This window comes from Rhinatrema bivittatum, chromosome 17 (assembly GCF_901001135.1).
Source record: "Rhinatrema bivittatum chromosome 17, aRhiBiv1.1, whole genome shotgun sequence".
Lineage (NCBI taxonomy): Eukaryota > Metazoa > Chordata > Amphibia > Gymnophiona > Rhinatrematidae > Rhinatrema > Rhinatrema bivittatum.
The window spans coordinates 14,586,291-14,614,109 of NC_042631.1; the positions used below are offsets into that span (position 1 = coordinate 14,586,291).

Here is a 27,819-nt window from a genome sequence, read left to right on the forward strand (position 1 = left end):
ATGTGGCCACCCTTGCAATATGGAGTTTAGACTTTCTTCAGAAGTCTGTCAGGAGTTGTTCAAGGTGCAGAGACTGCACACAGCAGCGGTCCGTCCTGGAGAACACGCACGTGTGGTGGAAGCATGCCGCCGGCGACACACAATGGCAAATGTTTAGACGTTATAGAGAGGCCAAAGAGAGATGCACCTGGGTCTCGGCTGCAATGCAGCCACGTTGTGCTCCAGCTAGGACGGCTACGCCCTCTGCAATGATGCAGGCTCACCGAGGTCTGAGCCGTACCCACAGCCAGCCCCAGCCACTGAAACTCAGGCGCAAGGTTCAACGTGGAGGCCTCACGCTGCAGGAGGAATGGGGGGAAAAAAACAAAACATGAAGAACGCTTTCCTGAAGCATCGGGGCCGTGAATGATGACCGTCTGGAGGTTAAATGAAACAAGCGGGTCCTTTCTTAAAATAAGAAAAATGTTAAGCGAGACACTATGGAAGCCATGGCCGTCACGAGAGCACCGGAGTCAGAAAATCTAGCAAAGAAAAATGGAGCACGAGGGTCAACACTTCAAGGACGTCTGACACCGAGCCATCATTGAAGACTTTTTGACAGAGGTATTTGTCTAATTTATGGCCCAGCTTGTCCTTCCTTTCCTGACACACAAATAAATCAGGGGCTGTTTTGCGGAAAAAAACCTTCACCATTAAATCTCCCCTCCTCCCCCCCGAAAAACACCGCGACCCTCATTCCCACCGGGCGGCAGCAAGACGGCGCAAAGCTCTCAAAAGTAAAACGGCTCTCGAGAGCCTCCCATAGCCCACGTGCCGGTCAGCTCACACCAAATAAGAGCTTGGAATCAGGAATAAGGACAGAGCGAGACTTACCAGGGAGCGCCGTATATCCGAAATCCTTTCACCGTCACCTCCGAATCTTGCAAGTAAATTGCGTTGCTCAGGAGCGACTGCACATTGTCAAAGTCCTCCGGTTTCAGTTTGGAGACGGAGGGGAAGCGATAGTAATCCTGTTTCACCAGGTCGGCCATGAATTCCTTGTCAAACGTCAGCTCGTGGTTCCCCGCGATCACTATTTTATATTCGTAGGGCAGGTTTCCTGAAATTACAATAAAAATAAATAAATAAATAAATAAATAAACCATCCGTTAAGGTCAGCGTTTACGTCACCCGACGAACTGTTCGAGTAAAACGAGCAGTGCGGAGATCGCGGCATCGTACGCCGGCCCCCGCCCCCCCCCCGAACACAGCAGAGGACGTACCCGGCAGTTTATGCAGGCCTACAAAGCTTACACACCGCACCGGCTCAGGGGGTCATGGGTTTGTGCGATGCGGAGAGAATAAAAGATTGGTAAAACGCTCAGCTCGACGGACTCCCTTCCCCCCCTCCCCCCCCCCCCCCCCCAAGGAGCTGACAGTCTGCGGCTGAGTAAGGGGGCTCGCTGACCGCTGGCTGGCGAGTGGTGGTGGAACTGGAATCCTGAGCCGAGTCTCCCGTCTCGGAAGCGATGTACTCTCCAGCCGCTGTGCATCAGTTACAGTTGCCTCTGGGAAACTGAACACCGTCAGATTTGCTGCCTACAGAAACGCCATGTGCATAGCATAATTTCTTCCCGTGTTTTTACGTGAAAATACCGCCCAAGTCACATTTGGCGAAAAGGTTCATTGCAGTTTGGGCCAATGTAGAGAAACCAAGAGCTGAATACCTTGGAGGCGCGCGGCCCTCTGAGCATGCACGCGGAAACCGGAGAGGTTTTAACGCCCGCACTCTGCCTGAATTTTCACAGGGCGACCGTGTGGGCCCTCTGTTAGAAAATCTGCATAAAGTCTGTACTTTTAAACCTCCTACGTAGTTTCCCCTTGATCGTTTGTATGGGGGGGGGGGGGTCGGGAGGGGGACCACATCTAGATGAGCGCCCGCCTTCTTAATGCAGCTGAAGGAGCCCGAGTCACGGAACCTTTGGAGGGATTTAGGAGGGGAATTTCCTGACCTTCTCTTTACTCGGTTACGCAGCCACGTAAAGAGCTTGGAAAACTGTCTTCCCCCATAACATTTCGTTTCAAGGAGGCGATTTTAAAACTTTCGCACAGGTGCAGAGTCTGCAGGTATTTTTATCCACGAGCTTTTGCACAAGCGAAATCTGCCCGGGATAAAAGCACCCGCAGCCATTTCCAGCTGCTTCTTCTGTGAAACAGCAGGTGCAGGTATGAAAATGTTATCTGCCTGCCTTATTTCCCTCTGCTGGGAGCCCCTGCTCTAAATGCAGATGAGTGTGTGTTGCTCCCCATGCGTAGCTTTACCTGGGGGTAAGGGGTGGGAATTTTCGCACAGGTAAGTCTTTAAGATATCAGGGAACTGCATGGGAAAAAAAAATGTCCATTTGTTTCACTGTTTTCCTTATTTTTTTTAATTTGCTATTTTTTTGTCTGATGTTTATTTTGTTTTGTTTACTTGAAACAAACAAAATACCAAAGTGGGGGGAAAAAGGGAACAAACAAACAGGAAGCAAAAGGGATGGGTTATCCCCTACTCCCACTGTCAAAAAAATAAAAAGATTAAAAGCCTCTGGGCCTTCCCTCTCTCCCTGGGCCCATCTTACCCATTCGCGGGTTGCAAGAAAAAAATTATTTGAAATTCAGAAAAAATGTAACGGCATTGTTCCTTAGGCAGTGTTGTGCAGATGTGCGAATTGCACCACTGCTTTACAAGTATGGGTTTTTTGAATTATGAATGCTTTTATTGTAATCCACATTGGAATTTTAATGGAATATAAGATCATATAAACAAATGGAAGCAGAATGATCCCCATTCGTTCCTGCTCTGTTGGGGCCCCATTGGCCTCAGGTCCCATCGGGGATTCTCTTTTTGTTTCATTTTGAAATGACACGTAATGATACAGAGTGCTTTGTTGAATTCTTCGTGTTGTTTCAAAACGAATGTACTCCCCTCATTATTTACCATTTCACAAATTTAACTCAAAGTGGGTTATTAACAATAAAATCCAATACAGACAGTCACATCATCATTAATGCCACATAACATCAGGGAACACAAGCATAAAATAACAAAAACAGACCCAAGGTCAATACTGGCCCACCTATTTCAATAATAAGTCCCACAGCTCAGCCCAGCTATTCCTAAAATTACTAAATAGCCAGGTCTTAACCACATTCCTAACTGAGAGAGACCTCACCCCCCAGCCTTACTAATACTACTAACCATTTCTATAGCGCTACACAACATATGCAGCGCTGTACAAACACACACTCTCAGAAAGACGCAATCGTATATTTGGACAAACATACAGGACACGAGACTTAGGGCATTCCACAAAGCAAGACAATGATTAAAAAACGTAAGGAAAAAGAAAATTAGTTAACCAGCCTGGCCTCTAATGGTATCAAATTACTCTGGAGATGGGGGGGTGGGATGCTGACAGGTTGCCATTCGTTTGGTTTTCGCTGAAGTTTGAATAGAAAGCAAAGCTTGCTGGGAGGACCTAAGTAATCTTAATGGGATTACAGCACTACAGCAAGTTTCTGGGGTTGGTTTGGACATTTTAAAATCGATGTGAGAACCTCACCCTTCCCACAGTTGTATTCCAGAACGAGTGATCAGAATCAGACTAAGAAGATGGAATATTTTAGCATCTGCGAATACCGTAGGATTTACGGCCAGATAAATTACAGCCATTGCTTATTTAACAGGGATTAAAGTGTTAAACAGCACATGGCCCCGCCATAAGAATGCAAACCAGAAAAATGAACGCTCGTGGGCGGGGAAACACGGAGGGGGTGACACCTGGGCAGTGCCAGGCGTCTCAGCAGCATTTTACCGTACAAGCAGCTCTTTCATGCAAGCGAGTCCCTGTGGGTGCTTCTCGGCCATGAGCTTCCGCCATTACCCACAAGGCCAGAAAACGACAGACCTGTTCCCACACTCTGCGGCTCCAGGCACGAGAGGAAATTGCCATTTCCTTAAATTTCAGGCACCATTAAAGCTGTTTGGCTAGCGTCACGGTGCTCAGCGTGTCTGCAGACAGTTTGGTGAAAGTGTAGTCTGTTCAATCATGGAAAGGGTTCCGGGGTTTTCTGGCAGTACGTTTTAGTAGGGAGATCGCAGACAGTCTGGCAGTCGTGACCACATTTTCCTCTAAATCCATCTGCTGTTAAGAAGGCAGCACTGTAACGCGCATTAGCCCGAGGTACTTCCGTGTCAGAGAGAACGTTACAGTCACTCTCAGAAAGACGCAGTCGTATATTTGGACACTCCATTCCCAGATATACAAGTCTCCTCGCACGTTTTTCTTTTCAGAGAATCTGCTGATACTTTATAGAAAGGCTAAAACACGATCTCGCCACAAATCTCTGCCTGCCCAGCATTTCAGTTTTGCTCATAAGTAGGTCAGCCTGTGTCAAGGGCAGCTCAAATTGTGAACAATAGTGCAAGGCGCCCTCCCTGAACTTCCCCAGGGTGAGGCTCCGGCTGCCGTGGCTCACATGTTAGCTCCTCACCTCAGGCCTGAACAAGTGCAGCAGAGGCAAAAGGCAGGAAAACCTCTGGGATTTTATCCCCAAACTAGAAACTAGCTATGGTCTTTAAGCAAAGGTACTGGCTGGCCATCTCTGTTTTCCCATTCAGAGAATTGCACGGGGCACCAGTATTTTCTGATACTCGGGGCTTTACATATCATGGCATGTAAAAGAACACAGGTAAACTTTCATCTAACCCTGCGTGGCAGACTGCAAGGTGGATCTCCCCTCATTGCATAGGATGTGCATTTGTTCAATTAATTTTTGGAGGTCTGGGTGTGTAAAATTTGTACGCACATATTTGATTTATATGCATAACATACATGCATAAAATTCAATTATATGCATATAAAACAGCCTTTCTATCATAGGTTCCAAAACCAGGTCAGCTCCACAACTCCTGATATCCAGCCAATGAAAGGTTTGGTCTCAAAGAACAATGCCAGGTGTACGGCTACTTTTAAGATACTAAGCAGGACACTGAGGTGATTGGGTGGGCCAATCGGTCATTACTTGCCCTCATCTACTATGTTCCCTGACTGACTGCCGCCTGTTTCCAGAACAATGGTTTTACCTCCATCTGCAATCACATGGCTCCCTTTAGAAGGAAGATGGATGGAAAAATGTCTTTTCAGTCAAAAACTCCTATTCCTATTTATTGTAAATCAGTTGATTAAAGCAATACTTTGTGTTAGCTGGAAATGGTTTTCTGAAGGCCTGTATAGTAATGCCAAGAAACTGTACACTGTTTTAGGAGGAAAAACATGAAAAATCAAGAATTTCTGTGAATTTTTTTTTTTTTTTGCAAACAGAGCAGCGTCTCTGATTTCAAATTCACTAAATCACAGAGTGCAGCTGCTTTCTGATTGGTTACAGCAATCATTCTAACGCAGGGGGGGGGAACACCAAGATTCAGGAGGGACATGACAGAGGCTTAACAAGATCATGAATGGAGAGCAATCCACGAGCAAGCAATTGTTCCCCTGTCCAAAAGAACTAGGATGAAGGGGAATCCAATGAAACTGCAGGCTAGCAGTTTCAATAGGAACGCAAAGATTTCTTTAGTTAGCGGATAATTAAAATTGTGGAATCTGCTGCCACCAGCAAGCAGCAGAGGAGAGTTGAAGAGGGTTTTAGATGTGTTTCCTGCAAGACAAGGACATAAAAGGATAGTACAGACTGAGTGGAGGCCAAGTGGCTTCACACGTTTACTAATGAACTTTGCTCTTCACAAGGTGACGCTGCTGGAGGCAGGATGCTGGGGCTAGACGGACCCTTGGCCTCACCCAGCTTGACCATTCTTGGGTGTCAGCTTTTTTAAGTCTTTTCTTGTGGGGGAATTTTCCCGGCAGCCCACCTCGCACCTAATTTTTCAATGAGACTTTCCCTTTAAGAACTACCCATGAGGACAAAGTGCCTGTGGACTTTTTCACCTGCTTCCTCTACGGGCAAACTCTTGCAAGAGAATCCGGTCTCCTCCAAGCCCTCCCCCCAGGAGTGCACTATACCAGTACCTTCAGCTGGCCTGAAGTATGAGCTATTTTCAGTTGGCTTGGAAGATTCCTAACAAGAAGCCCATTGCCGCTTCTTGACAGTACAAACAGTTCTCAGAGCCTTGGCTAACCTGGAATACCGCTTACAGGACAGCGCGCTCACTAAATCCGCTTGCACAAGAGCCCAGCATTTCAGACTCATGTGAGGGAAGCGTTTCAGACTCATGTGAGGGAAAGTTAAAATGTGAACTGAAAGGGGATTTCAGCTTCCTGGGCTCTAACCAGCAAACATCTTCCTCGGTTATTTCCGCAATGCTAAACAGCTGATTTTGCAGAAATCTTTTTTTTTTGTTTTTAAAACCCTGCAATCAGCAAGAAGCATGAACTGGGGAGGTAGGCTCCGCAGTTCATATAATCTCATTCCTGTTTGTTTGCGAGGGCACAGACAAATAGGGAACAATGAACAATTCTGCCAGAAATCTCTGGCTCTGGCCAGAGGCCTCGTCTGTTCCAGCCACTGTTTGATACAACAAAAGGAAAGGGCTGGCACATCAGAGCATGCCCTGCCTCTGACCTTTCCCTCTGTAGTCGTCAGGCCTCATTAATCCTTACAGGGGCTGGCAATGTTGTTCGCACTTGCTGGAGCAACGCAGCCGCACCTCCAGGGTATCTCCAGCCTCCCAGGGGGTCAGCCAAGCCCAGGGGCCCCCGTTCACATCACAGATCCTCCGGTCCTCTGGGGAGTCCCCCCCTCCCACCACGTTTCAAAAAAGTGTGTTAATGCGACCCTTCTTTGTGTCTCGGGGGGGGGGGAAAGGAAATAGAGTCTGCTTCAAAGCATGGAGTATTCCCAACTCTGGGCAAAAGCATTCATACGCATTCCTTGCAACCCCAATGAACCTGCCTTTTACTGATAACTGTTTCATTTACTGGATCATACTTTGTCTAGTAACAAAAGTCTCCGCTATTCATTAAAATATTTCCCATGTGCAACCATTATTAAAATTAGAGTTTCATAAAGCAACGAAGTATCCCTGGAAGTAACCCAAGGGCGCACTGCTGCGTTCATAGGAAATTGCTCCGGCGGTGAAGGGTATGCACAGAAGGTATGCAGTGGGTTTTTTTCTGGCTGCAAGAAGCCATAAATCTGAGTTAAACCTGCTTTGTACTGCACAGGCTTGAGCCATTACTGGTTTGTGGTGCTCCGGAGAATGACAAAATCCTCCCTAAAGGACCTCAGTCAATAATGTTCTCCAATCAGGAAATGGGAACGGGGATTCCTGGGCTGTTTCTGCTGGCTCTCACGTGCATGCACACAACATGGCTGCATCTGTTGGGTTTTCGCCTACAGTTCCCGCCGCAAGCTTCCCTTTAGTACTGACTCCTAATGAGGTCCATATTCAGAAGCCTTTTAGAGGGACAACTCAACAGCTATTGCTGTCCCTGGGAGTAACAGGAAACAGAGCCCTTGATCAGTTAAGTTTTCTTGGGGTGCCCTCCCCTTTCAAAAGATCAGGCAAGAAACCACTAGGCAGGCATCATTTGCTTTCCAGGCACCCGCTCTCCGCAATGCTCCAGCTTTAGAGATCCTCCAAGAATCAAACTATCCAAAATTTAGGGGGGAAAAGTGCAAAGACCTGGCTTTTGCAACAAAGCATTTCAGGGAGAGTAAGGTGGCCTTTCTTCTGAAGAGGGACCTTTAATTATTGTATTCTCTTAGGAGTGAAAGGGGTTCCGCATGTGTGCATGTGCTATTTTATAAGCGTGGAGAGGATGCATGCTTGTTCTGTTTCTCATGCACATTTTACAGGGGCGGTCTGGGGCATTCCAGGGTGGGGTTCCAAAGTGCACACGGTAGTTGGAATTTTGTAAGCAGTGTACATGCGTACACTACCGAACCTGTTCGCACCCTTGCTAACTGATCTGCACAAGTGAAATTGGACTGTCTGCATTTTTTGGATGGGAGGCCTGGATGAACTGGTAGAAGCTCAGGGTAAAGTGCTAGAGGATCTAGTTGTACTGGAGACAGACTGGGTGAAGTGGTGCAGGTATCAGTGAACTGGTGATTCCAAGTACTCACACACAACTAAGTATTTTCAATATGGTATATGCGGATACTTTATAAAATTTCTGCCTCTGCATGTATTTGCTCAGTGTCACCATTATGTGCATAAAAATACATGGGTTATGTTCACAAAATGAGTGGCAAACTATGCATTTTCTAGTAATGGAAACCTACACGTGTACTGAAACGTTTGGAGGAAAACTACATATTATTTTATAAAGTGTGCATCTCCCGCCAACAGTTTTTAAAAACACTTGCTTTGATCTCTATGCATCTTCTTACATGTGCAAATGGTGAATTGTGCATAGGTTTGAAAGTTGGACTCTAACTGTAGTTCTTTACATTTAGATTAGTTATTTTTTTTAGAGTGTCTATGGAATTGTTATTATGTATGTATATATATGGGTTGTATTGCTGTGTTTATACTGTATGTGACATATGATAATTGTTTTAATCATGAATGTAGTTTCTTTTGTAGACCTCTTTGATTTTTTTGGTTTGCTAGTAAGGTAGTTTATTAAGATAATAAACTAAACTAAAACTTTGAGATCTGCTGGGTATTTGTGACTCAGAATGGTCACTGCCAGAGACAGAATGCTGGGTTTACTGGACCTTGCTCTGACCTAGCAGGGCAAGTCTTAGTTTGTGGTCATTGGAAAATACATTGGACAGGATGTAATTTATTCTTGAGGCTTGGATACTGTAAAAGTTTATTTGGCTTTCACCATCAAATATGAAAAATATTTGACAGTCTCAAGTGCCAATTGCAATTTAAACGAGAGAGATTAAATACAAAATAACTGCCCATGTTATTCTGCAATTAAAAGGGAAAGTGTCCCTCACTTAGAAAAGGCCTGGTTTCCACTATTAACCAGCAGAATCATATACCCTGGGCCAATAAGCTTTACTATCAAGATGATTAAACTATTTTACCTTAACACCATTACCCTAGGTCTGAACAGAGGCAATGGCTTCATGACTCAGTTAGCATCTTGTTAGCATCTTTTCACACTTACCTCAGTTGTCAGTAGGCTATAATGCTATTAGCACTCTCTCCACACCATGTCCTGCCTAATCCAATGCCTTCTCTCTGTTCTGTATTTATTTTACCCATCTCTTGTACATCACGTCATGCATCTGAGGAAGTGGCCTCCATCCTCAAAAGCTCAAGCTGTAATAAACTGATTAGTCTATAAGGTGCCACGTGTCTCCTAACAGGTTTATATGGTTCTGTACCCATCTACGCAAAAAGTACATTAGGCCTCAAACTAAAACCTGAGATTCCTTACTTGGGGTATTCTCAATCACCATTATATAATATTCCAGACCACAATATATGTTAGATATTTTTAATTTGGTGAAAAACAGGCTCCCTAGTGTCCTAACTGAGCCTCTAAATCTATATCCCACCTGAATTCTCTATCAGTCTGGGACATCATCCGAGATATTCCTCAAAATGGATACTCCCATTGTGTTACCACAATTTAGGTGTAAAAGAAGATGTTGCCTGATACCATGTCAGACAATTCTGAAATCTCAGGGCCTAAACTAATTTGCTGTTCCTAACAGAAAGGGAAGTATAGCTTTGATGTGAATCTTCCGGTATGCCACTGTTCAAATTCATCATGTGTTCTTCTCAGAAATTCCAATAACCTCTTTCCACTGTCTTATTGCGCCTCTTTTCACTCAAAACAGACTGTGGAATACCCATATTTCATTAATTTTATCATCTTCAGGGAGATCTATCTCCACAGGTAATAAATTCAAGAGCAAGACCAATTTCTTTATTGGGACGTTGCATTCTGATCTCATAAAGACGCCTCCACAAATCATCCCAAGAAGATTTAACTTCAATTAATCTCGGAGAGGGCTGGATATAAATATTAATTAGTATGATAGGCCAAGATATCACTGTTCTAACAAGGACTGCCATTAGGTTTTCATATTAGTTAACTAAATCCACCTGAAGACTAGCCGTTGCATTAAACTACACCAGCAGTTTCAGCTAAATGGAGAAATGGCAGAATTCAGAAACCCTAACTCCAGGTTTTTTGTAACAATGTTATTTGATTATTGTGATACAAAAACCTCCACTCTTTACCCAGCAAATTAGACTAGAAACCAACTGTGTTCTCAAGATACTCTGTGTCATTCATGAGAAGCAATTACACACTCAGGAGGTAATTTTCAAAGGAAATTAAAAAGTCATGGGATGGGGGCAGTGACCTAGTGTGGATTGGGAACTGGTTAAAAGAGTAGGGTTAAATGGTAAATTTTCTCAATGGAGAAAAGTGAATAGTGGAGGGCCCCAGGGATCTGTTCTGGGACCAGTGCTTTTTTTTAATATACTCATAAACGACCTGGAAATGGGAACAAGTGAGGTGATCAAATTTGCCAATGACACATTATTCAAAGTTGTAAAATCACAAGAGGATTGTGAGAAATTGCAAGAGGACCTTGAAAAACTGGGAGACTGGGCATGCAAATGGCAAATAAAATGTAATGTGGACAAGTACAAAGTGATGCAATTAGGGAAGAGTAACCCACATTTTAGCTCCACATTAGGAGTCACCATTCAGAAAAACGATCTAAGTGTCATCTTTGATAATATGTTAAAATTCTCTGCTCAGTTTGCAGCAGCAAAAGTAAATAGAATACTAGGAATTATTATGAAAGGAATGGAGAATAAAACAGAAAATATCATAACGCCTCTGTATCGCTCCATGGTGTGACATCGACTTGAGTATTTTTTGCAGTTCAAGTCACCACATCTCAAAAAAGATATAGCAGAATTAGCAAGTTCCTGGAGGAAAAATCCATAAACCATTATTGTGAAGTTGCAGGAATCCACTGCTTATTCTTGGGATAAGCAGCTTTGGATTCTCTCTACCCCTTGGGATCCTGCCAGGTACTTGTGACCTGGCTTGGCCACTGTTGGAAACTGGATACTGGGCTTGATGGACCTTTGGTCTGACCCATTATGGCAAGTCTTATGTTCTTATGAGTTGCACATATAAAAGTAGCATATACTCATATACAAAATGTGTGTGTGTCGTTAAAGTGACATTATTGTATGATTCATTGTTGTTCCTTCAATAAAAAATGACTTTGAAAAAAAAAAAATAGATGTGTGCTATGTGACCCAAGAGAATTGTATAGGTCTGTAACCAGAATGTCATGTTTTATTCTAGTGGATGAAAATATTTTTCATGAATGCAAACTGAAGAAGACCGAGGTGGAAAATATTAGATGCATTTTACGGTGTCTATGCTTCTCACCAATAAACTGCAAACAATGAACCTGATAAGGTGAACAACAATGATAATATTCAAAAACAATCCACCTTATAATAATGTTGAGAGATAAGTCACGCCTAACATGAAATCCTCAAACTGGTAATACTAACATGACCTTGAGAACTCATTGAACATAATGCTTATTGGTTTTTATTCTTATGCCTCTGATGCAGACTTACAAAACACTGGGACAGTGTCGGGCAGTAATATTTAAGAAGATGCACTCAAAATCGCTGTCAAGTTAAGTATTGTATTTGCAAAAAGAAAATCAAAAAGTGAACACACAGGTGACCGATTATACAATGGACGCAGTCTCGCCTCTTTAACTCAGTCAATGAGTTCTCAAGGCGTCTCTATATGAAGGTCACGTTAGTATTATCACCATTAAGAGGATTGCATGTTAGGCACGATTTCTCTCTCAGCATTATTATAAGGTGGATTGTTTTTGAATCTCACCAATAGACAGCAGGGAAATCATTTTTAGTGGAAAATACAACAGCATCAGCAGAAGAAATTCTGCAACAATAAGCAAAGATCTTAAATCCTGTTGCATTCCTTTTGTTATATAATGCGCCGTATGCAAAGTTTTGCATCTTACAGCTCTTCTGCAATTAGATTAAAACTAAATTGAAAAAAAAAATATATATATATATTGGTATTACATTAGGCTAAAATATAAAAATGAATCCTAATCCAATAAGCAAAAAGCTATCTCCATCTCCAAACTTTCCAAAGCATTTTCTTTCAGTGCATCACAGATCAATTTACATGGTATTTTTCTAAATAAGCAAAACCAAATCATGGGTTCCAAATGACTTAACCCATATTGAAAAAGTGTGAGAGTGAACACTCCAAAATGCAATTACTGCAAACAAACTCCATTTTCTCCACTCAGAAGGGAATTTTCCAGAGAACATTTTATTGCCATCAAATAATATTTCTGAAAGCATCAATACACAATTCTATTTTCTTTTCAGAGCCCTACTCACAGCATAATTTAATCTGCCTTACAGCAAACCTCCTGATTCTGAACGGCTACGGCTGCAGTGGGTATCGCAGCCTGCACATCTGGCAGCAATTTTAATAATTTGCACCTTAGCAGCAAACACCCAAACCAATAATCACGGTCCACCACTCTCTCACATCCGAACGCTGCCGACATTCTCTCTTTTGTTTTTCATTATTTATAACTGTAATCAAGTTTTCTAGCTAGCAAAGGAGATTGTCTTGAGAATCAGTAAGTCTCAATACAGCTCTAATTAACAAGGAACTCCCTAAAGATGCAGATTCTTCTTTCTTGATCAAAACATGCAAAAGCGTTTCTATCCATAAGCACAGCCTCAGCTGCACTGTTTGTGTTTTTTTTTACATATATATGAACTAGAGACACAGAAGCTCCTTAATAAATCTACGGGATCCTCCATAGGAAAGTGCAATGCCCCTGGCAGAGCTCTACACAATATTGCCTAACAGTGTGCCTCCATTAGTCTGCTCGAGATTTCTAAAGTCATTCCTTTGTTTTGCCTGAATCTATTTGGATTGTGCGCACAGAGCACCAGAAGCTGAAGCCGTCACTCTGCAGGCTGAGCCAGGTGTCACCAGCAGTTGGGAGGACCGAAGGTTTGAACTAGACTTCTTCTCTTTAGCGGCTCTCAAGAAAAGCCAATCATGGATTTTCTAGAATTTTCTACACCGGATATAAATTTTATTCCACCTTTGACTGGCTTGATTCCGTCCAATGCAGCAATCTTTTATCGGCACAGAAAATGAAGACGTTAAAAAAAAAAACAAACAAAAACCCAACAAGTTATTTGCTCATCAGAAGAGCCTCTGGAGCAATACTTCTATAAGGAGGTTTATTTCGACATAACGGACTGGTATATTCCCATCCTGCAAACTTCCCCCATGGTAAGCGAGGGCTTGAAAAGTGCAAGAGGACTTGAATTCTGTTGGTGGAATTGTAGGCAACCCCACCTGCCTTCTGATTCCTAAAACTTGATTTGATGCCTGCCCCAAGGTCCATGCCTACCCTGCTCTAAAAAAAATATTGCTCAGAGCCAGTTAACAATTCCAGGTCCTAGAAGAATGTAATATTTCCAGTGCAATGCTCCCTCCAAAAAGGAAATGGACATTTAACATCATTTAAACCTTGGTTTCTTGTACTGGATTAATATCTGATCTGCCACCACCTTGACTGCTACAGGCCAAGAACCCAACATTAAAAATAGTAATGACGGCAGAAAAGGACCAAAATGGTCCATCCAATCTGCCCACCAGGCTTCTTAAGGTAGTAATTGCTGCTCCGTGCAGGTTACCCCCACGTTTTTTTTAAGGGTAAGAACTGCCAATTCAGATTTACAAAGAATGAAAATCTCCGTGAAGCTGATAAATCCCTGAACATGCTCTCAGTGCTGCACTAGAATCCCTTCACGTCTGGATACACGACAGAAACTTGCCTTAACTTGTTTTAACTAGGTCAGACACCTGTCTACCTGTCCAACGTTGGGTATAATTCCATAATTTAATCTGGAAATATGATCAGCATCGCCTCAAAAAAGCCCTTGGACACACCAGAGGTGAGACATCTGCAAACCCGGGTGGGGGACCTGTCTCTACATCCCTCTTGCTTGCATTACACAATCAGAATTGGAGACTCTCTCTCTCCTCTAGGTGATATGGAAGTTTCTTTCTGCAAATAGTATACAAAACCTTGCAGAATATTAAGGAAGACCAAATGACACAGAACTCCTTTATGCATGCTAGATCACAAAGACAAATGAAAGAATTAGATGGAATTGTTCAGACCCTATATTAATGGCTAAAAACACCACATTTTTCTGTTCTACCAAAGAAAATCTTGTTGTATTCATATCTGACTATTTTTCTCTTTTTTTTTTTTTTTATAAAGGAGATCATGGGTAGATGATCAAATAAATTATTGAATTAAGAAACCAGGACATCCAGACTACGACAAATGCCTGGTTTCTGTCTTGACTCTAAAGCAGGGATGAGCAAACTTGGGGTGTGGGGTAAACGACCCTGGAGCGTGGGGAGAGCCGCGCTGGCTGCCCAATCGGAGAAGAAAAAAAAAAAAGGGCTATGCTGTTGAGTCTCGGTGCCATGGAGGCACTGCAAGCTCAGAAGGTAGGGGAACTGCAAGGGCACAGTGACATCATTGTAAATATGCCACGGCTCAGCCGGGCATCACTTTCGGGGAGCTGCAGAGAGAAGCAGCTAAGCTGTGGGAGGGCCCAGACAGGGAGCTGCTTACTTCTGCGGCAGAACTGGGCATGGGAGGAGCCACTGCAGTGGGAGGGCCCAGACAGGGAGCTGCTTACTTCTGCGGCAGAACTGGGCATGGGAGGAGCCACCGCAGTGGGAGGGCCCAGACAGGGAGCTGCTTACTTCTGCGGCAGAACTGGGCATGGGAGGAGCCACCGCAGTGGGAGGGCCCAGACAGGGAGCTGCTTACTTCTGCGGCAGAACTGGGCATGGGAGGAGCCACTGCAGTGTTCCACAGCCCAGGGAGAGCTGATGCCCCTCCCCCCAAGCCACAGCCCAACCAGGAGGGGGTCCTGCCACTCCCTACCCAGGGGAGAGAGAGATCACAACTGTTGCCTGCCCAGGGGAAAAGAAATGGTGAGGTAGAGGAGGGGGGGGATGGGCAAAGAGGTTAGAGAGAATGAGGAAGGGGAAGAAAGGAGAATAAAGGCAAAAAGTATTTTTAAAACATTAAATAGGCAAATTGAAACGTGAGAAAATTAAAAAATAAGAGCAAACTAAGAAAAATACAAACAAAATAGAAATATAATAGGAAAAATTAGTGAAAACCCCACACAAAAAAATTGTGCAGGATGGGATGGAGTTTCTCAGCCTCTAACAATTTTAGCTGGCACCTAGGTTTTTTTTTAATTTTATCAGCTCATACTATTGTGGTGTGTGGCAGAAAAACAGTAACAAACATCTTAGACTCTTCCATATTTATAGTGACCAATTAGTATTAATAAAGAATGTCTGATCCAGATCACTTGTATGAGACAAAAAATGCTTTTTAAATGAATTTTTATTATTGTTTTCTGATATTGCATGAGTGGTTTTAACTGATTTAGTCAAGTGTGACTGAAGTTGTGACTCGGTATGAATGTGAGTGATTTTTATTGCATTATAGTAGTTTATGAAAAAATGTTTAATTTATGAAAGGGTATTATGTATTTTGCAAACTAATAGTGGGCTTCAATTAGTAGTTATTGAGAGGATATCTAGTAGCATTGCTCACTCTTTGTCATTTGTCGTAACATGCCCAAATGAGCATGGTATTACTACACACACACACACACACACACTTCTCTCCTAGGGGAATTCTGCACACACATTTTCTAAATTCTGCAAACTTCTACACATTTATTTCTCAAAATAGTGCAATATTTTTTGCAAATTATCAGTCATATGCTTTCTCTCTCATACCATCAGTCACACACGTTCTGTCACACGCTCACTCTCCCCCCCCCCTCCCTTATATTCACACATACACAGACTCCCAAACCCACCCACACCAGCTTACAACAAACACACACAGGCTCACACAGACACTCTCAGCGCCTGGGCCTGTTTTTCAGCCACCAGCGGGATGAGGTCCACTGACACCCCCTAGATCCTCTCTCTCTCTCTTTCACCACGGTGAGGGTGGCGTGAGAGGAGGCAAACAGGAACAGAAGCAGATGCACATCTCAAGGCCAGGGGCAGCAACCCACGGCACGGCCCTGGACAGCCGAGAAGACAGTGACCGCCACAGCTACTGAATCAGGAAGCTCGCTCCAAGCCTCACATGAGGCAGCAGCAGGAGTTGCCTTTAACCAATCATCACCTCCCGCTGCTGTGGGGGCCGGCCTCGCGCACCAGGAGATGATGTTTGGTTAAACGCGACCTCTGCGGCAGAAGCCAGAGACTGCTCACAGCGGTCCAGTGCTAGAGCAAACATGTCAAAGGTTGCGGACCTCTGGCCCAGAACAAATGGAAATATGAATCCCCCCCCTTGACCTCTGCCCCTGTCCCCATTCACCTGCTTTCCCCTCATACCTCGAGCCCCCACTAGAAACTCTCCCCCCTCTCTCTCTCTCTCCCTCTCCTCCCTCACCAATTGCATGGTCCTGGCCTTCGCACGGTGGAGCTTGCTAATCTCGCCCGTGTCGCGCTGCCTCTACCCCCCCCCCCGTGCGAACCTTGCTCGTGCCGCGCTGCCTCCGCGTGAACCTCGCCCGTGCCGCGATGCCTCCGCGTGCTTCCGACGATGCTTCCTCTTCCGGCAGGCGAGCACGCCAGCATAGCAGTCTCGGCGGCAGTGTAGCCGAGACTACAGCGGGGCTAAAGTGACTTGACCAAGGCCTCACACACACACACACACACTTTGCAGCGGAGGCGCGTCTTGAAATATGGCCGCCTCCTCGGAACAGGTTCCCATGGAAGCAACAGGGGCAAAATATATACCTTGTGCTTTCCTGTGCCATCAGCTTATGTGTTTCTATGTAAAACGGGCAGAATAGGTGGATCCACTATCTTAATCCACCGCCAGTTTCTACCTCCCTGGACTTCCACCCCTTGGTACTAAGAGATGGCAAATTTTTGAGAGTAGACACAAATGCAAAGTGAACTCCTGCTTAGCAGTGCAGCTCTGAATTGCTGACATCAAAGGGGTTAATTAGCAAGTCCTCCAGGACTGCAGCCGTGCAAGGCAGGAAGCACGGAGGCACCCAATTTCCCTGTAATAAAGACAATAATTAGGAGGAGCATTTATTAACACCCTACTACAGGTAATTAACGCAGTGCACTGCTTGCTGGTCCCGTGCTAACCTCCATTCCCGTAGGTTTGCTTCAAAGGGCACATTAATGGTTGTGATCCTGAGTAAATGCCAAGATTAACATTTCAAGAATTAAGCCCTAAAGCCAACAGACACCAGAAGTAAATACAGCAAAAGCAAACCAAAGCAGAAACAGAGCCTGCCTTTCCCCCAGTTTCATCTCCCAACAAATTCTGCGGGTTTGAAGAATTTCTTCACCGTGCAGAAGTGACACAAGGAGCCTATGCAGGCTTCGACCGCCATATAACAAAAAACAAAAAAAACAGGGTGATTAAAAAACAAGAAGCAAAAAAAAAAAAGAGACAAGAAAAAGCTCTCTGCAATAGGACCCTGCCAGCCAGCTTTAAATTGAATTACACAGCCTACTAATCTTTATGACTAGATAAATATTCCTTGAACACATTACATTGAGTTCTGCATCGCATTTTCTTCCCAGCGTTCCAAGCTGCTCCTCCACCCTTGAAACCATTGTTCTACGAGACACGTAACTCGCGACGCCGAGAGCACCCCCCCGTGTCCGAGACCCGAGGGTCTCCCCCACAACCCCAGGCTAATTCGTTGCCTCAAGTTGTGCGCATTTCCACGGCCTTTCCAGCAGCAGCCAAAGGGCGGGAGATGGGTTTACAGAACAGAAGACAAGGGAGATCCCTAAAGAAAATATTTCATAATGTGCAGTAAAGACAGAGTCCCCCCTAAGGATGTGGAGAGACATTTATGGAAATGTTTACGAGTCCTCTTGGCTCTGGTTTCTCATTATTTTGTGGGCACATTTAATGTTCATGGCTTACATACAAAATCACCACTCTTAACATGTGCGGCTGTATTTCTCTGGAGGGGTGGGGGCTTGGCTTTTTTTGGTGCAGAGTTGTGGGTGCATGGCTGGCAGCACATAGCGGCACCCTTCTGATCTCTCTACAACCTGCATAGAGAGTCCTAATTGCACTATTCAGATGTAGAGGAAACCATCCCTACTAGCAGAGCAAATCATGATACACACGTCATACAGTGTTCAGAATGGGTTTCTTTCTCTGGCCACATGTCTCTTTGATTGACAAGGTCAGTGTCGGGTGCAAGACTTTTTGTGTTGAAGGGTCATGTAAATTACTGGAAGGGATTTCGAATGAAAACAATTATAAAATTTGAATAAACAGTGTTTAAAACACTTAGCAATCACCGGGTCAAGTGGTATTGCTGTTACAAGCCCCATGGGACGGGTTCACACCTAAACAATGTAAATAAATTCTGTTGGCAGGCCTCTCCAGTCACCAAGGGGCCAACAGAGGTCATTCAGGGCATAAATCAGCAGAGATTTTCATGCAAAAAAAAAAAAATAAATAAAAAATCTCAGATCTGATAAACAGATGAAAACAGAAGAATCAGCAGACAATGAGAAGATTGTGCCCAATCAGTAATAACCAGAGATTATAATAACACGGTAGAGGTTGGATAATTTAGGACAAAAAAATTACATAAAATGTTTTCAGAAGGTGGCAAGATCCTGCAAGAATGACTGGAATTAATGTTACAAAGGGGCGGCCAATGTGCGTCATGCAATGGAATGAAATTACGCTTTGGGACATAGCAACGGACATGCTGTGCATGGACTATCCGACAATTATGCGCTACAGAGGGCAGAGGCCAAGATATTTCATCCAGTGTCACAAAAGGACAAAACAGATATATTCTGAAATCTGCATTGTTCTAAAATCTAGGAAAATGATGCCTACAAGCATTTGATTCTCTAAACTATATACCTTGATTTCAAAATAGTGCAGACCCACATAACGATGATCTTCTCCTACAATACTGGTGCGGTCTGTTGGAACGATGACTCGACTAAGGCAACTCCAGACAATCACATTCTCCATTATAAAATGGAATTGTGTGATATTTGGGAATTGTTCAAGAAGTATGTAGAAGAGAACTGGGGAAGATGTTATGAACCTTGCAAGGAGGGAGTCATAACAAAACAATTACAAGAAAGCATTGGAAAGCAGCTACAGAAAGAAGCTAGCAGGGAGAGCGGCAGGTAAGCTACAGCCTACCCAGCAAAGGAATGCAGGAAGCCCGTGAAACAAACAAGTGAACCAGGCAATCACCTGGTTCAGGGCAAGGAAATTCAATCCTCGCCCTCTTTACAGGGCAGCAGGAGGCTTCTGCCCAGGCAGTGATGATAAAATATTTACATTTCATTAAAAAAAAAAGAAAAGAAAAGGAAAAAAGTCAAACAGTGGCATTGACAGCCAGAATGATGCTGTTCTCTGTTTCTATCCAGACCACAGAGGCCCCTAATTCTATGCATGTACATGGCCTGTCTAAAAGAAAACTACAAACGTAACAATAAAATTCATAACAGGTACCTAGGCAGAATTCTTTTACAAGCCACCGAGTGCTGATGAACATAAACTCATTAATTTACACTCAAACTTCATTAATTGGCAGACTGCAGGCCTTTCTAGAGTCTTTCCATAAAACCAAATGCTGGTTTTATGGTGAGAATTTTGCTTGCCTCCATCTTCAGTTCACGTTGTATCTATGGCACGTGTTAGTGAAATGTTCCCTGATGCTCAGCATCAAGATTTATAGACGCGGCCAGTGCAAAGGAACTGTTTGTTTTTTCTTTAATTGATTTATATTCTACCCTTCATGACACTTCGAAGGGGATTGCATTTGCATTATTTCAGCTCCAAAACCAATGCATATTATAATGAGCTGATTAGCATGCAAATGCATGCTAATCAGCTCATTATTGCCCTAGACACTGCAAATCAGAATGGCAGCGCCTGGCCTTTGCCTCATCACGTGACTCCCGTGGCATTTTTCCCGTGGAAAATAACGCCGTGGCTTAGTAAATGAGCCCCTCATTTTGTCCCTGAGGCCACGGAGGGTGACGTGGCTTGCCCAAGGTCTCAAGGGGCATTTCTGCCTGTAAGTGGACGCGTGGCGATGTACCACATAGTTCTGCTCTGGAAGTACGTGCACATGCTTCAGGACGCGCCAATATTTGCAATGCACTGAAAACATGCACTCTCGCTACCGATTTTATAAACATATGCACAATCCGGTAAATTTTTAAAAGGAACGCGTGCGCTCCCATAAACGTGAACAGCGATACGCCTCATTTTATAAAGTACGCACGTAGCACACGCAGAGAGAGAGAGCGAGAGAGAGATTCTGCATAGGGTCAGTCTGACACTCTATTCAGGTACCACTGTAGAGGGGCACTTTGTATCGGGGTGGGGAGCTGTTACAGAGGTATTCATTGTAAAATTTATTTCACTAAAGAATTTTAGTACTTGTAAGCATTGCACGAATTAGTAAGCTAAAGTATTCATGTAAATATCTTATAAGATAGCAACTTCCACCCGTGCCTCTAGACTTCGCCCAGAACACCCCTACATCACCCCCTATTTTTGCACCATTAAATGTGGACACAAAACCAACAATTCTCTCGACCTTTCAATGATTATAAAAACAGCATTCGTGTGAATACAGGCCACGTATGTGCGTCTATGCTACTTTTCTGCCTGTGATCCTTTTGAAAATATACTCATTAGACTGTAAGCCCACCCTGGGCATTATTTGGAAAGGCAATCTAATAATCAATATTTATTATTGGCAATTCACCTGCTATTGGGAAAAAGAGCAAGCTGGAGTGCAAAGAAAGTTAGCAGAACACCTCATGTGGGTCACACACACAAAACACAGAGAAACCCTCACCAAATACAGAAAAAGTGACCACAAATTATAAACAGAAACATGCAGACTGAAACTAAACCCTTGCCCACTCCAGCCACTCTCCCCCCCCCCCCCCCCAACCCCCAGTCCCTTGCACAGGAAAGGGGGAAGCAGCAGGGATTAGACAGGAGAGCAGCTCTTATTTGATTTGCTCTGTCAGCTCTAGCTTCGGCCCCCCCCCCCACTCCCTTCCCTGCAGACAGGGAGGAAACAACAAGAATGGAAAGGGGCGGATTAGGGAGCACAGCAGCTCTTCCTTGCTTTGACCTGTGCTCTGTCCGCTCCATATTCAGCCCCCATTCTCCGCACTGGAGGGACTGGAGCAAGAAGCAGAGTGGTTTTTCCCTGCTGCCTGAGATTGGTGGCACTGGTCAACAGAATCACTGGGACAGAGCTATGTGTACTCATGCATGACAAAAGCCCTGGTGCCAGCCCCCACAATGCCCAAATCTGCCTAATGGGAATGCCAGCTGGGTTTATATACACACAAAAACCTATGCACAGGTGCATAATAGTCTTATCAGCTACACTGAGCAGCACCGACTTTCAAGATATACCTGATGGAGGGATGCATGCCGTTGGTTCTAGTTTAAGAGCAGAATATTGTATGTCTGAAATAGAGGTTTACTTAAAATATAAAGGGTGTTTAAAGAAAGAAAATTCACAGGAATCATCAAATCGTATTTGCATCTTAGCAGCCTAATCCTGAAGGCAATCCAGCAGGATTAATAATAGAGAGAAAGAATTGCTCCCATGCATGGAGACAAAAAAACTTGAGTCTTTTCCTTTCCCGCGTCTGTATAAGTGAGAAGAGCATATAACAAGGGTGTGCTTGGAAAAGATTTTCTGTTTGTTTCAATTTTGCATTTCATCTTTTTTATTATTTTTTGTTTTTTTTTTGTTAGGTGTTTACTGTGGTTTGGTTCATTTAGTTTAACCAAAATAAACACCAAAAGGAAATTAAAAAAAACCAAAACAAAACATAAAGATAATAAAAAGAAAGGAAGGGGTCAAGTTCCCCTCTCTTCCCACTGCTGAAACCACCCCTCTCACCACCAAAATTCAAAATTAACCCTCCCACTTCTGGTCCTTCCCTCTAGTGCCCCCCTCCCCCCATCGAACCCGGTGGATCAGAAGCAGCTGGGAATCACTCCTGCCCCATTCCAAGGTCCCAGAATGCCTCTGAAGAGGTCATAGATGTAAAGGAGTTATTAATTTTGGTTGCACTTATGGAGGGGGATGGTTTCCAAAACAGGAAATGAAAACAAAAAAGCTGAGCATCGTTACTGCATTCTTCATTTTATTACAAAACGATAGCACATCTCTACTATGAATGGAATCCAACACTAAGAAGATGCGCACCGGTGCAAATTCTTATGAATGGTAGAGCCGTAGGTCATGGGTTTAGTTAATCACAAAGACAACACTGAAAACATGCATGCAATGGCCTCGAAATCTGCCCGGGGACTGAGACGTTCCTCTGACCCATCCATTTAGGTCACAAAAGCACAGGAACAAGTGGCAAGCAAACAAACACAGGACACCAGGGTTAGACAGGCACGTGCAGCGTATGAGCCCGAGGACACGCTGCAGGGACAGAATCCTAGAGGGTTACGGATCGCACATGGCGAAGCAGGAAAAGCTCTGCATTATGGAAACCCATCTTTTAAAGCTGACAAACACGCTGAGAAATATCTGGGGGGTTGGAGCAAATGTCTGAAAGCCCTCAAACATAATCCTCATTAAAATAAGAAATTGACTCACGCTGGTGTACAAAAATATTAGAATCCGTAATGCATAGACAGGATTATTAATGCACAGCACAAGAAATGTCTCTACAATTTATTACAAGCAGGACAAAAGGAAAGTTCTTACACAGACATGGTCAGACCCTTAAATTCACCTCTGATTAACAGAATGATCTGTTACTGGACAGAATACATACTGAAGCGTACAGTTTCCAAATGCTTAAATTCAATTAGGAAGTCATGAGTGACACTTGGGCAGACAAGGCTAATTGGGGTCACCAAAACGAAATAACTTCTTACCTAACCAATCGTTAAACTTCTTGACCTCAGAGGGCAGCCCCAGTTCGGTGAAGTCGCCAGTGTGAAGCAGGATGTCCCCATAAGGCATCTGAATGCCATCTGTCCTGGAGTGCGTGTCCGAGATGCAGACAAACCGCGTGTGGCCTGCTGGCTTCGGAGTGTCATACGGGATGGGATCAACCCTAAAGGGGGGGCAGAAGAGCATCCCAAAGCAGTTACGTTGCGTTTACAACAGTTGCATGCGTGGTTTCAAATCATTATAATGGGGAGGGGGGGGGGGGGGGAGGGGAGGGGATGGGATGGACGACAACACAAGCGAAGTACCAGCCAGGGAAATGGAAATACTGGCAGAAAGGCATCTTTTTTTGGCTGTCTTTTTGTTATGCAGAAGGACGAGCCACAGCAAGAGAAGAGGGGAAAGAAAAGGCATAGTTAAGAAACATTAACAAGGAAATTTGAGAAAGCAGAGGATGGGGGGGAAAAAAAAAAAAAAAAGTCAGACCACAAAAAAAAAAAAAAAAGAAAAGGTGAAAGGGTGACAGCTGTACAATGTGAAACCAGATATACTTCACATAACTAGACAGAAATTACACAGCAGTGATGTACTAAAGGAACATACTGTAAAAGAGTTTTTCACTCATACTGCCACTTGTATTGCAAAGACCGAGAAAGAATCAAATAGTGGGCTTTACAAAGGTTACCACAAGGCACCGGCCCCCCCGGGAGTTTCCTGTGGAAAATTGGCTTGGAAGATCCAAAGACATAAAGTACCTGTGGGCCTGGAAGCTGTGCAGGAGCAGGAAGAGGCTGAACAGCTCTCTTCGGCGCGTAACAGTATTTTTGTCGGCTGGGGCTCCGTCAAAAAAAGTCACATAAAAAAGCCAGCGGTGCCCACAGAGCACTGCTGGGTGCAGGCTCCTGCCCATCAGTGTCACAGACCTGACTGCCTCTCCAATAAAAATTCCTGTGTACAGTATTTAATGAGAATTCCTTTAGTATATCTGCTTAAACAATGGGGACTTCCCTCAGCTAAGAAAGAAAGGAATATAGGGAGGCTCAATTTGTATCATCACAGCGAATTTATGTGGCAATTACCTGCCTAAGTTACACCAGTTTTCAAAAGGAACATGTGCATGTTAGTTCATTTCAGAAAATTATCCCACCGAAAGTATCCGCACCACTTAACGCTATTTGGTACGCACAATTTTTTGTTGAAAGTTTGCACACTTACTTTTCAAAATTGGAAAAGTGCACGTGTAAATAATAACTTTGTCCAAAATCTACCCCCTCCCATACTTCTGCTCAGCGTCAGGCTTGGGTTTATAACACAGGCAACGGCTTACAACGCCATATTTCAATAGACGCTGGAGCGTTGCTGCTGCTGCCGCCGCCGCCGTGCCTCCATCCGGGCCTGCCTCCAAGTCAACCCTGGTTATGTCAAAGCAGCAGCTCCCTGACCCCACAGCAACAGCAACAACTTAAAAAAAAGAAAACTCAGTGCGGGGCCCCCAGGCTGCCCTTCACGCACTCACAGCCCTGCAACAGCCCCCATCTCTTGCATTGGTTTTCATAGTAACAGGAAGCTTTGGGGGGAGAAGGGGGCGGGGCCAGAGCATGCTCAGAGGCCCTGTGCTGAATTTCCTATTGCTGCAGGATTGGAGGGGGGGGGGGGGAACAACCACTGGCTTTGCTGCATGTGGGTAAAAGTGCAAGTGAAATAGCATCTTTTGCATAGATTAATCCTCATAAATCCCCGGCAATTTTGCAACAAGCCAATTATGTGCATAAACCACTCTTCCACGGCTTTTAAAATTACCCCCAAAACATTTTACTTTATAATAGCCAAGAAGAAACATCTTTATTAGAGGGAGCTTGATTAAGGCTCTGCATGCATAAGATAAAGGACGTTATTTCTCTTTAGATGTCTGCAGACAAAGGATTGTATCATATCTGACACTTTCGTCTGTCCATTTCCCAGAACAGAATCTTCCGTCATCTCATCAGGTTCCTTCCGAGTACTCCCTCTTCATCAGAAAATGAGCTTCCAGTGAGACAAAAACATGTTCTCATGCGTTTTGGTCTATAACTCTGGAATTTGGTGTCTTGGGAGTTGCAGCAAAAGAAGACTTATTTGACTTTTAGGAAAAAAAAACTGAAGGCATGGTTATATGATCAAGCATTTAATTAGTAGAATCGGGGGATGAGTGATACTGGCTCAGTTTGTGTCCTTTGTAGGTTTGTGATGTTTTAATATGACCCTATGCTGCACATAATTGGATTTTAAGGTTGCTTTAAATTGTAACTTGCCTCGATGTTTGTTGGAAAAGGTGAGACATCAAATAAAGAAATAGAGATAGACACTTCAGATCATCCATGTTCTCAGTAAACATATTTCCTTAATGCAATCACAGGCAGGGCTTACATTACAGATGGCTCACGGGGTGACCGTTTCGGTATTATCTATATAACTGTAAATGCACACATACACCCCTCATTCCACACTGCCACCATTAATTGCTTTAGTGTACAAAATTCTTCTTCACTGGCCCTTCTAGCACTTAAAACTGCCATTTTATCTCCAAATATTGCTTGACCAGTTAGAATGATGCTCCCAAATTTCTTTCAATCTGCATTCATTAGAGATCTTAGGATCTTACACACAACTCTGGTTTTCAGGATCACCAAGGTGGCCATTCATCAAATCGTGTTAGGGCATTATCACGTGTGTTAGGGCCCTAACGTGCGCGATAACGTCATAACGCATGCGATAAAAACCGCATTGCAAAATGCGAATGTAAATTTAAAATTAGTAGTCAAGTGGGAGGAGTTTGAGTGGAGTAAATGGAAGTGAGGGCCGATTAACGTCGAGTGCGATAAAGTAACACAGAGCATCGCAGGTTTTAATGCAGGAAAAAACTACACCTTTTTTATCTGCATTAGGCCTGCGATAGCTGTGCGTTATGCCCAAAACGGAAATTATCGCAAATTGTGGTTTGAGAGGGGAAGAGAGAGAGAGAGAGAAAAAGAAAGAGTGAGCTTCTGTGGAGGGTCACTTATAATTGAACATTTTATACCACTGTAAGAGGGGGAGGTTTATCATGCACAGTCATACGTAAGAACAGCACAATTACCATCAGTGAAGATTTAATGTGATTTGGAGGGATAAAAGGTAAAAGAAGAGCAGAATTTTACATTTTGCTCTCGACCTCCCTGGACTGCAGCTAGGTAGAGAAAGCATCAAGCTAGGTAGAGAGAACATGGTACACATCTACTTTTCTTTTACCTTTCACCCTCCAAATCACATTAAATCTTCACTGATGGTAACTGTGCTGTTCGTATGTATGACTGTGCATGATAAACTGCCCCCAAAGCTCACCCCAAGTTACTAATGCCCCCCTCTTACAGTGGTATAAATAGATAACTTTGAGAGCCTCTACAGAGGTTCTCTCTCTCTCTCTCTCTCTCTCTCTCTCTCTCTCTCCAGCAGTGTGGGTGTTATTTTTGCTATATTTATAGCAAAATGATGATTCTAGCCCCAAGCTAGGCAAATGACCCTTGTTCTCAGAGAGAGGGTAATTTTCAAAGGCTTTACCCATGGCAATGGCCTGTCATAAAACCTCCTGACCACCTGGGGGCAGAGATGAGGAGGGGAGAGGTTGCACCTACACACGTAACTTGCGCTTTTTTAAAAGCATGTGTGTAAAGTTTCCTATGTACACATTAGCAAGTGTAATTGTGTTCAGGTAGACTGGGATGGGCATACTTTCCCTTCGAAATTAAGGATAACATTTGCCTATTTGCCATCTAACCTATGCGGTTACAATAGTACCCCATAATGAATGTTCATTGCAGACATCCTGAAACCTAGCCCTTGAGGACTGAAGCCAAGAACCCCCTTCTGTGAATTGTTAAAACCATCCCATCCCATCACCACTTTGCTGTAAAGTGGGAAGCTGCGAATCTTAACTCTGTCCATTTCTTCTGCCCTCCAGGTTTAAAGATAACAGCCACATCTTCAAAATCCCCACCACCCACCCTACAGAAATTAGAAATTCCATGAGTTAGCCCCTGCAGCCACACCATCAGCTGGTGAAGAGCTGGGATTCTGTGCAATGCGGCTTTGCGTCAGCCTCTGCCTTCTTATTACTGAGGACAAACTCCTGGAAATGCTTCCCTCCGAGGTTCCATAAGCAGCTCGTTCCCGGGTTGGGCCACTTGGATATGTAGACATAAAAGGTCAACAAAAAAGCTGCAAGCGAGACCTTTTTATTGGACTTAACAATTCATTTCTGACGAGTTTTCAGGAGCAGCACGCCCTCATTCAGGTCAAAGCTCTTGAAAGCTCGTCAGAAATGAATTAAGTTAGTCCAATAAAAAAGGTTCTCCACTACAGCTTTTTTGTTGACCTTTATTTTTATGTACTCTGCCGTTCTAGAAATGCATTTCTCTTTTCGCAGTGGGCATGCAACGTTTTCCGTCCATCTGCCCATATTAGCAACCTGCGGTGCCACCAGGCTACAAGATAATGCCGGGGGTAAGCTCTCTCCTGGATTTTGCCCCAAATCCATCACATATTTTTCATCTACCATCCGATGCAGCTTAACTATCATTTTTACTGCCAGCGACACCACAGGAAAAGTTCACCTTCTCCCTGGCCTGGGTTTACTGTCACAACATGCAATAACTTGCAAAGAGAATGGTTCCAATACACTTTCCACACTAAACAACATTTATCCATAGAAACAATCTGATAAATTAACCAAAAAAAAAAAAGTAAAAGTAATAATCCTA

At 43.9% G+C, this 27,819-nt stretch overlaps 1 protein-coding gene across 5 annotated transcripts in view; it reads right to left on the minus strand.

The window, feature by feature from the left end:
* Positions 1–27,819, minus strand: part of MPPED2 (metallophosphoesterase domain containing 2) — a 124,400-nt gene that overhangs the window by 69,165 nt on the left and 27,416 nt on the right. For all 5 annotated transcript variants that reach the window (XM_029582972.1, XM_029582975.1, XM_029582973.1 and 2 more), the window contains exons 3-4: positions 23,029–23,210; positions 874–1,099 (exon numbers count right to left, since the gene is read on the minus strand). In XM_029582972.1, the coding sequence (XP_029438832.1) occupies positions 874–1,099; positions 23,029–23,210 (408 nt within the window). The remainder of the gene's footprint in view (positions 1–873; positions 1,100–23,028; positions 23,211–27,819) is intronic.